The 14021-nt window shown below is 32.7% G+C and overlaps 2 protein-coding genes across 3 annotated transcripts in view; both read left to right on the top strand.

The window, feature by feature from the left end:
- Positions 1 to 14021, top strand: part of LOC139483476 (RUN domain-containing protein 1-like) — a 393318-nt gene that overhangs the window by 87071 nt on the left and 292226 nt on the right. The gene's annotated exons all lie outside the window — the stretch shown is intronic.
- The window catches only part of LOC139482710 (uncharacterized), a 384200-nt gene that overhangs the window by 342129 nt on the left and 28050 nt on the right, over positions 1 to 14021 (top strand). For both annotated transcript variants that reach the window (XM_071266777.1, XM_071266776.1), the window contains exons 9-11: positions 609 to 684; positions 8634 to 8732; positions 10000 to 10089. In XM_071266777.1, coding sequence (XP_071122878.1) covers positions 609 to 684; positions 8634 to 8732; positions 10000 to 10089 — 265 coding nt within the window. The remainder of the gene's footprint in view (positions 1 to 608; positions 685 to 8633; positions 8733 to 9999; positions 10090 to 14021) is intronic.

The raw sequence follows: 14021 nt of genomic DNA, 5'->3' as shown, positions 1-14021 counted from the left end.
GTATCACAAAAATCAGAAAACAGCCTAACACCAGAATTTGTCCTTTCTTTTGCAATTAAACAATGGGAGAAATAAAAACAAATATAGTAACACATACTTTAAGAAATTATATATTTTCTCCATTATGATTATGGTTGATAAAACTACTGTTTTTTAACTTGGCAATAGCTGCTTCTGAAAGAAATCAAAATAAATAAATAAACCTAAACCTAAATTATTTGAAAAAGAAAGAATATTACAAAATTTTAGTAAGATTGTATTTGTTGTCCCTTATTTTAGTTATTCAGATTGATGATCCCAATCGCCGTAACACAACCATGTCTGTGGTCTTTTATTCCCTCTTTCTCCATAAAGACTGGTTGTCAGAATAATTTGTCTGACATGTGTATTTCTTGATCTTGTGCATTTCCAAACATTATGTGCAAATTATGGGCAAGTTTGAAATTGTTCTTACAATCTTTATTGTCAGTGGCAAAAATAGGACTTTAGGATAGATATAAGATGTGGTATCGATTGGCAATGAGACAACTCTTCACAAGAGACCAAATTCCCAGAAATTAACAATGAAAGGTCACTCTACTAGTTTATTACATGTTTTTCTTTTTTAGACTGCCATGTCAAAGACATCCCAAGAATTGACTCCTGACAACCAATCACAGGAACCTGCAGCACCAGTAGTTGGAGGTAATCATCTAATATTAATTATTCAGATACTGGCTGAAATAATAATTACTTGTTTCTAATCACGGAAACCTTGATGTCTGCTAACAATGGCGGTACTATCATTCCTACTGGTTCATCACAAAAGGCAATTGTCTATGTTAATTATTATATATACTGGCTGGAATGACATGAATGATGTCTAGTTACTTATTTCTAATATATGGAAACCTTGATATCTGCATATAACCTGTATAATGTTAAAAAAAAAAAAAAACATTAATAGGAAAAGTAAAGTAGGCTATTGATGAAGATTGATTGATTACAGATCATATTAACCTTAACATAAACTTCTCTCATTCTCATCCGATTTAGAGACTGTGGAATATTTATCTGAGGGTGGGACCGGTTCTTTCCTCAACCTGTTGATTACAGATCACAATAACCTTAAATTCATTCTCACACGATTTATATAACATTCTCAACCTGTTCAGTTGACAACCAAATCCAGCCATCGGCTCAACTGGATTTTACAGAATAAGTAGTTTTTGACATATAAAGACATTGACACATAGACGGATAAACACATTGACCAGTTGACAAATGGACATATTAATCAATTGACACATTGGTAGATCCGCATATCAAAATTGAGGTATCAAATTCAAACATTGACACATAAATATATCGACACAATGACTAGTTGACACATTAACAAACTGACATATTGATACATTGACAATTCTAAAGCTTTTTACACATTGACACATTGAGAGATCTACACAAAAGCATACTCATACATTGATACATTGCCATGTTGACACACTGACAGATCATATAAAAAACAAGATGTGGTATGATTGCCAATAAAACAACTCTTCATCAGAGACCAAATGACACAGAAATTAACAACTATAGATCACTGTACAACCTTCAACAATAAGCAAAGCCCATCCCGCATAGTCAGCTATAAAAGGCCCTGAAGTGACAAATGTAATTAAATTCAAACGAGAAAACTAACAGCCTAAATTATGTACAAAAAAATGAACGAAAAACAAATATGTAACATATCAACAAACGACAACCACTGAATTACAGGATCCTGACTTTGGACAGGCACATACATACAGCATATGGCAGGGTTACACATGTAAGTTACACATGTAAGCGGGGTCCAAAACCACCCCTAACCTTGGACAGTTGTGTTACGGTACAACATAAGAACGAGCTATAAAAATTAGTTGTAAAAGGCAACACATTACCAGATTTATACATCAACACATTGACATATCGACACACTGACAGATCGACACATAAACAGGCTCATACATCAACACATTAACAGATGGATTCATCAACACGTAAACATATCGTCAAATTGACATTTCAACACATTAACAGATTCATATATCAACACATTGACATATTTTAACACTGACAGATTAACACATTAATAGACTGAAACATCATATCACTGACAGATCAACACATTAACAGACTTCTACATCATAACACTGACAGATCAACACACTAACAGACTTCTACATCATCACACTGACAGATCAACATATTTACAGACTTCTACATCATCCCACTGACAGATCAACACATTAACAGACTTCTACATCATCACACTGACAGATCAACACATTAACAGACTTATATATCATTACACTGACAGATCAACATATTAACAGACTTCTACATCATCACACTGACAGATCAACACATTAACAGACTTATACATCATAACACTGACTGATCAACACATTAACAGACTTCTAAATCATCACACTGACAGATCAACAGATTAACAGACTTCTACATCATCACACTGACATATCAACAGATTAACAGACTTCTACATCATTACACTGACAGATCAACACATTAACAGAATTCTACATCATCACACTGACATATCAACACATTAACAGATGTATACATCATTACACTGACAGATCAACAAATTAACAGACTTATACATCATAACACTGACAGATCAACACATTAACAGACTTCTACATCATCACACTGACAGATCAACACATTAACAGACTTCTACATCATAACACTGACAGATCAACACATTAACAGACTTCTACATCATAACACTGACAGATCAACACATTAACAGACTTCTACATCATAACACTGACAGATCAACACATTCACAGACTTCTACATCATAACACTGACAGATCAACAGATTAACAGACTTCTACATCATCACACTGACAGACCAACACATTAACAGACTTCTACATCATAACACTGACAGATCAACAGATTAACAGACTTCTACATCATAACACTGACGGATCAACACATTAACAGACTTCTACATCATAACACTGACAGATCAACACATTAACAGACTTCTACATCATAACACTGACAGATCAACACATTAACAGACTTCTACATCATAACACTGACAGATCAACACATTAACAGACTTATACATCATAACACTGACAGATCAACACATTCACAGACTTCTACATCATAACACTGACAGATCAACAGATTAACAGACTTCTACATCATCACACTGACAGATCAACACATTAACAGACTTCTACATCATAACACTGACAGATCAACAGATTAACAGACTTCTACATCATAACACTGACAGATCAACACATTTACAGACTTCTAAATCATCACACTGACTGATCAACATATTAACAGACTTCTACATCATCACACTGACAGATCAACAGATTAACAGACTTCTACATCATCACACTGACAGATCAACAGATTAACAGACTTCTACATCATAACACTGACAGATCAACAGATTAACAGACTCCTACATCATCACACTGACAGATCAACATGATGTAGAAGTCTGTTAATGTGTTGATCTGTCAGTGTGATGATGTAGAAGTCTGTTAATCTGTTGATCTGTCAGTGTGATGATGTAGAAGTCTGTTGATGTGTTGATCTGTCAGTGTGATGATGTAGAAGTCTGTTAATCTGTTGATCTGTCAGTGTGATGATGTAGAAGTCTTTTAATCTGTTGATCTGTCAGTGTGATGATGTAGAAGTCTGTTAATATGTTGATCTGTCAGTGTAATGATGTAGAAGTCTGTTAATCTGTTATTATAGACAAGTAGACACTCAAACAGATTTAACACATTGGCATATCGAAACACTGACAGTATATACATAAAACATAGCTGAGAGGGTGATAGAGTAGATTGGTACCCTAAGAAAACATTGTCAACCGCTGCAAAGCCAAGGTTGACAATACTTTTTCGATGAGTACCAATCTATCACCCTCACAGCTATGTGTTATTTCATTTACTATACTGAATGTCCTATCATTATTGTCTTTTACAGACGCATTTTATTCAAAAGTATTTTCCATGACGTCACGTTCATAACAACGTAACGGATATTAGAAAAATCAACAGAACTTCAGCAAGATGTTTTTTGGTTTTTTTTGACAGTTAAATAATAGAATCTAAGCCAAAAAATAGAACTTAAGTATTGTCTTTAATAACTTGATGTAAATTCAATTCATTGTCTTTTAAATAATTGATTTTTGATTGGTCTGGACGAGAGGGTGGCATTCAAAACAATTGTCCCCACTCAGTCATGTGATAAAGTAAATTAACACCCTCGTATTAGCTCATCAAAATATAACATTTTAATGTGAAGTATAATAAATAAACATATAACCGACTCCTACATTAACACATTAACATATTGACACACTGACATGTCAACACATTAACAGACTCAAACAGATGCATTCATTAACACAGACATATCGACAAACTGACATTTTAACACATTAACAGTTACATATATCAACACATTGCCATATTGACACACTTACAAATTAGCACATTAGCAGACTCAAACAGCAACACATTGACAGACTCAAACAGCAACACATTGACGTATCAACTCATAAACAGATCAACACATTAACATGCTCAAACATGAACAAGTTGACATTTCAACATATCAACACTCTGACAGATTAAAACATTAACATACTAATTTATTGTTTTGATGACAGAGAGATCGCTGGCAGCAAACTTCTAATTATGGCTATAAGCCCACTGTGGCTTTATAGGAAATATGTCACAAGGCATTGCTTTATATCACACATCTCCTGTAGCATAAGAATAAAACTACAAGACTTGATAGGAAATATGTCACAAGGCATTGCTGTATATCACACATCTCTTGTATCATAAGAATAAGACAATGGTGACTCTATAGGTAATATGTCACAAGGCATTGCTGTATAACACACATCTCCTGTATCATAAGAATAAGACCACGGTGTCTTTATAGGAAATATGTCACAAGGCATTGTTGTATATCACACATCTCCTGTATCATAAGAATAAGACCACTGTGACTTTATAGGAAATATGTCACAAGGCATTGCTGTATAACACACATCTCCTTTATCATTAGAACAAGACTACTGTGCTGTTAGAGGAAATATGTCACAAGGCATTGCTGTATATCATACATCTCCTGTATCATAAGAATAAGACCACAGTGTCTTTATATGAAATATGTCACAAGGCATTGCTGTATAACACACATCTCCTGTATCATAAGAATACGACCACGGTGTCTTTATATGAAATATGTCACAAGGTATTGCTGTATATCACACATCTCCTGTATCATAAGAATAAGACCACTGTGACTTTATAGGAAATATGTCACAAGGCATTGCTGTATATCACACATCTCCTGTATTATAGGAATAAATAATGCTGTTTTTGCTTTATATCTTTGAAACTAAGACATTTAGGGCAAATCTTTCAAGATTTTAATGTCCATCAGAATAAGATATATCCCCTCACAAATTTTCAATTGAATCGGACAACCTGTTGTCGGGTTGCTGCCCTAAAATTGGTGATTTTAAGGAAATTTTGCAGTTTTTGGTTATTATCTTGAATACTATTATAGATAGAGATAAACTGTAAACAGCAATAATATTCAGCAAAGTAAGATCTACAAATAAGTCAGCATGATCAAAATTGTTAGAGGACCCCTTAAGGAGTTATTGCCCTTTATAGTCAATATTGAACAACTTTTTGTCATTTTTGTAACTTGTATAAAAATCATTTCTAAAACTACTTGGCCAAATTTAACCAAACTTTGCCACAATCATAATACTAGGGTATCTTTTTTTTTTAAAAGTGTCTAATGACCCCGCCTACCAACGAAGATGGCCGACATCAGTAAACACATTAACAGGTGAGCGACACAGGCTCTTGAGAGCCTCTAGTTCTGTTATGCTAACATATTTTTTAATCTGATAAAAAATCTCATGAAAAAAAAAAAAAAAAATCTGTGCACAGAGATAACTGAAGTCTAGTAAAAAGTCAGTAATTTGAAAAGTAACAGACAATGAAGATACGTTTGTGGATATTAAATACATCTTTTTAAGACAGACAATCAATCACTCTGTCAAGAGAAATTGAAGAAAATATGATGTTCATTATATACTAATATAAGTTTTAAAAAAAATATGAATGACAAAGGGAGATAACTCTACCTTCAAAATATTTGACCTGTACAATGTGTCAGTAAATAAGTGACAATATACCACTTTTGAGTGATGTCCTTCACCGAAAAAAATTTATCAATCATGAGTGCTTTAAGAAAAAATTCACCAGATAGAGGGGATGGCCTGTATCCCTGATCTTTTAATGTTCATCAAGTTTTTATACGACCGCAAATTTTGAAAAAATTTTCGTCGTATATTGCTATCACGTTGGCGTCGTCGTCGTCGTCGTCCGAATACTTTTAGTTTTCGCACTCTAACTTTAGTAAAAGTGAATAGAAATCTATGAAATTTTAATACAAGGTTTATGACCATAAAAGGAAGGCTGGTATTGATTTTGGGAGTTTTGGTCCTAACATTTTAGGAATTAGGGGCCAAAAAGGGCCCAAATAAGCATTTTCTTGGTTTTCGCACTGTAACTTTAGTTTAAGTTAATAGAAATCTATGAAATTTTGACACAAGGTTTATGACCTCAAAAGAATGGTTGGGATTGATTTTGGGAGTTTTGGTTTCAACTGTTTAGGAATTCGGGGCCAAAAAAGGGCCCAAATAAGCATTATTCTTGGTTTTCGTACAATAACTTTAGTTAAAGTAAAGAGAAATCAATGAAATTTAAACACAATGTTTATGACCACAAAAGGAAGGTTGGTATTGATTTTGGGAGTTTAGGTCCCAACAGTGTAGGAATTAGGGGCCAAAAAGGGACCCAAATAAGCATTTTTCTTGGTTTTCGCACCATAGCGTTTGTATAAGTAAATAGAAATCTATGAAATTTGAACACAAGGTTTATGACTATAAAAGGAAGGTTGGTATTGATTTTGGGAGTTTTGGTCCCAACAGTTAAGGAAAAAGGGGCCCAAAGGGTCCAAAATTAAACTTTGTTTGATTTCATCAAAATTGAATAATTGGGGTTCTTTAATATGCTGAATCTAACTGTGTATGTAGATTCTTAATTTTTGGTCCCGTTTTCAAATTGGTCTACATTAAGGTCCAAAGGGTCCAAAATTAAACTTAGTTTGAGTTTAACAAAAATTGAAACCTTGGGGTTCTTTGATATGCTGAATCTAAAAATGTACTTAGATTTTTGATTATTGGCCCAGTTTTCAAGTTGGCCCAAATCGAGGTCCAAAATTAAACATTGTTTGATTTCATCAAAAATTGAATAATTGGGGTTCTTTGATATGCCAAATCTAACTGTGTATGTAGATTCTTAATTTTTGGTCCAGTTTTAAAATTGGTCTAAATTAAAGTGCAAAGGGTCCAAAATTAAACTAAGTTTGATTTTAACAAAAATTAAATTCTTGGGCCTCTTTGATATGCTGAATCTAAACATGTACTTAGATTTTTGATTATGGGCCCAGTTTTCAAGTTGGTCCAAATCAGGATCTAAAATTATTATATTAAGTATTGTGCAATAGCAAGTCTTTTCAATTGCACAGTATTGTGCAATGGCAAGAAATATCTAATTTCACAATATTGTGAAATAGCAAATTTTTTTTTAATTAAGAGTTATCTTTCTTTGTCCAGTAAAGTAAGCAAGAAATATCTGCAATAATTTTTTTTAATTGGAGTTATCTTTCTTTGTCCAGAATCAACTTAAATCTTTGTTATATACAATATACAATGTATATTCACTTTTTACTACCAACTGATAAATTTAAATAATCTTTACCATTCAGTGATAACAAGCAGTTTTTTTACATCTTAATATTTTATGATATATTTAAATGAGTAGTAATTGTTGCAAACTCCATTAGAATATTTTAATTGAAATTAGTTTTGGAATAAGGGAAAGGGGGATGTGATTAAAAAATTGGGTTCAATTTTTCTCATTTGAAATTTCATAAATAAAAAGAAAATTTCTTCAAACATTTTTTTGAGAGGATTAATATTCAACAGCATAGTGAATTGCTCTAAGAGAAAACAAAAATTTTAAGTTCATTTGAATACATTCATTCTGTGTCAGCAACCTATGCTGTGTCAACTATTTAATCACAATCCAAATTTAGAGCGGAATCCAGCTTGAATGTTGTGTCCATACTTGCCCCAACCGTTCAGGGTTCAACCTCTGCGGTCGTATAAAGCTACGCCCTGCAGAGCATCTGGTTTATAATAGTGATTGTCATTTTGCAGGATAAACTAGAAATAATGTTTGTTCCATAAGTACTTAATCGCAATTTCCTTATAACAGTGCTGCTGATTTTCAATTATGAGAATTCAATTTGCAGAATTATTTGTGCATTATAGCATCATATTTTTCAAACCAATCACTCAACAGACGTGATGCCCCTAAACAAACAAATGATGTTCACTAAAACCAAAGATAGACAGAAATGCATCGAATTAGAAAGTCTTCTATTATATAATTTAACCCCAGGCCCTAACTGTATTGAATCTGTCTTTTATACTTGGACAGATGATTTATTAATAACAGCTGTACAACAATCTCTTGATATGGGATATACACAGGATCAAATAAGAGATGCCCTGACGCTGCTGAGACAAAGAAGACCAGGTTTGTATACATGCTACTTTTAAGACACTATAGTAAATTATAAATCTATTGAACATGTTGAAAAAAGCACCAATATTAAGACAAAGACATGAAAGATAAGAGATACTTTGGATTCATTTATTATTGGGGGACCAATTTTTTGTGGATTGAGGAAAACATGCATATTCCTTGGATATTTAATTTCGTGGTTTTGGTAAAGACTGCATACATTCCTTTCAAAAATTTGTTATTCATTAAGCATTTATATCTGTGGTTCTCCTGTTCCCACGAAATCCACGAAAATTGGTATCCAACGAATATAAATCAATCCACAGTAAATAGATATTGATAAATTTTCAGAGAAACATTTTATCTCTGTTTGAACTCTATTTTTACCCTCTAAATCAATGAATATTTGTCAACCAAGGGAAGAATGATATATGAAAACTGTTTACTGTATCTCAAATAATGCTTGTATCAGTCATGTTGGCCTCCGAATATTAAAGACCAATCAATTAATAGAGCAAATTGTTCAGATATGTCAATTGGTAGAAAGAACATCATATACTAAATTTGGACTTTGATGGATACATGTAGCTGTATCTTCAGCAATCATGCAGCATCTCCTTATTTTTATATAGATGATTGCTATCTTTTCATGTTTGAATCCATCTTTATATAACATTTGTTGTTTCATTTTTCTTAACAGCCATTAACCCAAGCTCCTTTTGTGTTGATACCAAGCCTTATAATGACTTGTTTGCTCCACCATTTGAATAACATAAAGAAATGTGTTATGATTGCCAATGAGACAACCATTCACCACAGGCGAAAAACCAAGCAACTGTAGGTCATCATATTGCCTTCCACATGAGCAAAACTTGCACCTGATATTCAGATATTTAAAGCCCCACCATGAAAAAATGCGAAACAGTTTTAAGGACCAGATTAAGAACAAAACAATAAAAAACATAAATGACAGACCAAGAACAACAAAACTACAAAGTTCTGGATTACAATCTCACTACTTTTGTATAAATAAAATATGGTGGGTAAAACATGTTTATGAGCACTCAGCTATCCCCTTACCTTGGAAGGTGGTGTCACAGCTCAACTCCTGAACAAACTCTTTAATTATTTTTGAAGACTTAGCTTATGATTAATTGATGAATACATGGCAATTTTCGTTCAAAAGTTAGAGCTAGTTATAGGGTATCTTGCAGGTACAACATGTTAGAAGATAAAACTTAAGTGAGGAATCTAATAAAGAATTTATTGATAATTTCAGACCATCTTCACTTTAGTATACATGATATACTGGATGCATTAACAGGAAGGACAACAAGAGAAGCTGTTAAACAGATTGATAGAAGTTCAGGTTACTACTTAATGATATATATATTGTATAAATGTAACATTAACATACATTTGAAAGATATGAGACTATAATAATTAATTAATATCCTAAGACAATTGTAACTGAAGTTGATTGTATAGTCTCCATTTTGGCATAACTATTCTCAAGAAGGCACCCTTAGATCAAGTTTTAAAAAAACTATACAAACAAGTATTGATTGATTGGTGTTTAACACAACTTTTAGCACTTATGTGCCATTCACCTGGTGGTCAAAGTTTATTGTTGTAGGAAGCAATAGTACCCAGAGAGAACCGCCGACCTTTGATAGGAAAACTGACAGTCCTAGTCAATTGAGATCAGTGTTGAGAGCACCTTCCATGTGCAGGATTCTAACTTACAACCTCAATGTTGATCAATGATTAGTTAGGACATAGATTAAAACAATGACACATAAGATTAAAGTTTGCCTAACTATGTAATTTGAACACTATTTGGTGTATAAATATATAAAATATTTACAATGAGACGACAAACTAGCTTCATTAGGCCTGCAGTTGTTCTGCTGATGAAAAGATGGTGATTTAAAATCTGTCTAGCTTGTCTCACAGTTTCAACCATACAAGCAGATGGCAGATTCCATATAAGAAAGGGAAACAACTCCCATAAGCATGTTAGGCAAAAATCATAAGCAATGAACTTCTGTTTATGAATACATGCTTCACTAATAAAGATAAAGACAATTTGACCCATAAAAAATTATGAGCATCATCCTTTTTAAATAAACAAATCCTTAAATGTTATGTTCTGACATAAGATTTGACAGACTTTATTGTTTCTGACATAAGATTTGACAGACTTTATTGTTTCTGACATAAGATTTGACAGACTTTATTGTTTCTGACATAAGATTTGACAGACTTTATTATTTCTGATATGAGATTTGACAGACTTTATTTTTTCTGACATAAGATTATACAGACTTTATTATTTCTGACATAAGATTTGACAGACTTTATTATTTCTGACATAAGATTTGACAGACAAATTGAGTTTCTGACATAAGATTTTGACAGACTTGATTCTGACATAAGATTTTTTATACATAAGATATTTTGACAGACAATATATATTTGTTTTTTTTGACTGACATTGGAAATCAAATCCTAGTTGAAAGTCATTTTTAAAACTCCTGGAAAATACTGCAGCTTAACATCTAACAAGATTTCACCTCAGATCAAATAACTTTAACTGTTAGCACATTCAAATGTTTCAGACATAAGAAAACAAGTTCACAGATCTTATGTAGGAAACATATAAGTTTAAACTATTGCTTGATTAAAGTTAAATGAAAGAATCAACATGTGTTTTTCTTATGCACAGCATGATTTACAGTTTTAACTGGCATATATTGGAACCAACAATGATTTTGAAAGTTTTTATAGCAATGTTCCTGACATTAGATTTATTGACAGACACTGAGCTATAAAGCAAGATATTTGAAAGTGAAAAAAAATATATATCACAGATGTTTTTGACTAAAAAAAAGTAACAGATTTGGGAACAGGGATGTTTGAATAACTAGACAACACCAGTAAATACATGTATACAAGTGTCAACATAAAGCATTGCGATACATAAACATTGTGTAAAAAAAAATAGGAGTTAATTCTGTCAAAATTTTGGCATTTTTTCAACTTGTTTTAATAATTTCTACTTTAAACAGAAACAATCATATCAAAAAATTATTTTTATAATTTCATCTAACATCATTATTCATCAAAACATTCACAGATTATCTTTAAAATAACAATAATTATTATTTTTATTTATTTATTCATTTTGACAGACATTTCCATTTCTTACCTGGAATCTGCCAGATTTAATTGTTCTATTTAAATTATATGACTCAAGATTTATTCCTCTGATTAATGATAAAAATGCAAGATTGCAATGTCCAGTTGTCAATATAACAAAGATATTAATGATACTGCAACACTATAAACTCATTTTTTAGCTCACCTGGTCCGAAGGGCCAAGTGAGTTTTTCCCATCACTTTGCGTCCGTCGTCGTCTGTCGTTGTTAACTTTTACAAAAATCTTCTCCTCTGAAACTACTGGGCCAAATCAAACCAAACTTGGCCACAATCATCATTAGGGGATCTAGTTTAAAAAATGTGTCCGGTGACCCGGCCAACCAACCAAGATGGGCGCCATGGCTAAAAATAGAACATAGGGGTAAAATGCAGTTGTTGGCTTATAACTCAAAAACCAAAGCATTTGGAGCAAATCTGACATGGGGGTAAAATTGTTAATCAGGTAACGATCTATCTGCCCTGGAATTTTCAGATGAATCGGACAATCTGTTGTTGGGTTGCTGCCCCTGAATTGGTAATGTTAATGAAATTTTACTGTTTTTGGTTATTATCTTGAATTTATTATAGATAGAGATAAACTGTAAACAGCAATAATGTTCAGCAAAGTCAGATTTACAAATAAGTCAACATGATTGAAATGGTCAGTTGACCCCTTTAGGAGTTATTGCCCTATATAGTAAATTTTTAACCTTTTTTCGTAAATCTTAGTAATCTTTTACAAAAATCTTCTCCTCTGAAACTACTGGGCCAAATTCATCCAAACTTGGCCACAATCATCTTTGGGGTATCTAGTTTAAAAAATGTGTCTGATGACCCGGCCATCCAACCAAGATGGCCGCCATGGCTAAAAATAAAACATAGGGGTAAAATGCATTTTTTGGCTTATAACTCAAAAACCAAAGCATTTAGAGCAAATCTGACAAGCAGTAAAATTGTTCATCAGGTCAAGATCTATTTGCCCTGAAAAAATTTCCAAATGAATCGCACAACAGGTTGTTGGGTTGCTGCCCCTGAATTTGTCATTTTACGGAAATTTTGTTGTTTTTGGTTATTATCTTAAACTTTATTATAGATAGAGAGAAACTGTAAACAGCAATAATGTTCAACAAAGTAAGATTTACAAATAAGTCAACGTGACCGAAATGGTCAGTTGACCCCTTTAGGAGTTATTGCCCTTTATAGTCAATGTTTAACCATTTTTCGTAAATCTTAGTTAACTTTTACAAAAATCTTCTCCTCTGTAACTAGTGGGCTAAATTATTCCAAACTTGGCCACAATTATCTTTTGGGTATCTTGTTTAAAAAATGTGTTCAGTGACCCGGCCATCCAACCAAGATGGCTGCCACGGCTAAAAATAGAACATATGACCGAAATGGTCAATTGACCCCTAAGGAGTTATTGTCCTTTACAGTCAATTTTTAACAATTTTCCACTGAAACTACTGGGCCAAGTTCATTATAGATAGAGATAATTGTAAGCAGCAAGATTGTTCAGTAAAGTAAGATGAACAAACACATCACCATCATCAAAACACAATTTTGTGATGAATCCATCTGCCTCCTTTGTTTAATATTCACCTAGACCAAGGTGAGCGGCACAGGCTCTTTAGAGCCTCTAGTTTAAAGTACTCTTGGTTTGATTAAGGACGTTTGCTACTCAGTTTCAAAATAACTAGCTTTTAATAACACTAGTATAAATTATAGGTATATTGATCCAATATGCACCCTTTTATAGTATGGATGACATTTCCGACCTTACATTGATTATGTGCTACGTGTACAATGTTTCGAGTTCTTTCTGATTTATTTTCCAGGTAACTCTCTTCAGAGGTCGTCCGTTTTGTTTTTTATTCTCTAAATCTTTATTTGTTTATTATTTTGTACATTTTATTTAATATTGTACCTTTTATTTATTATTGTTCGTTTTATCATCGTATATATGGATCACTGGTTTTGGTTTTTAGATTGAGTTTAAGATACGTTTCAATATGTATTTGTCATTGTCAGCCCACCCTTCCTTTGATTTTAGTGTAACTGTCTAATTAATTTATATTGGGAGACATTGATTTATTTCAAGTG

The sequence above is a fragment of the Mytilus edulis genome, chromosome 7 (assembly GCF_963676685.1).
Source record: "Mytilus edulis chromosome 7, xbMytEdul2.2, whole genome shotgun sequence".
Lineage (NCBI taxonomy): Eukaryota > Metazoa > Mollusca > Bivalvia > Mytilida > Mytilidae > Mytilus > Mytilus edulis.
This window is presented reverse-complemented; position numbering and strand designations above follow the sequence as displayed.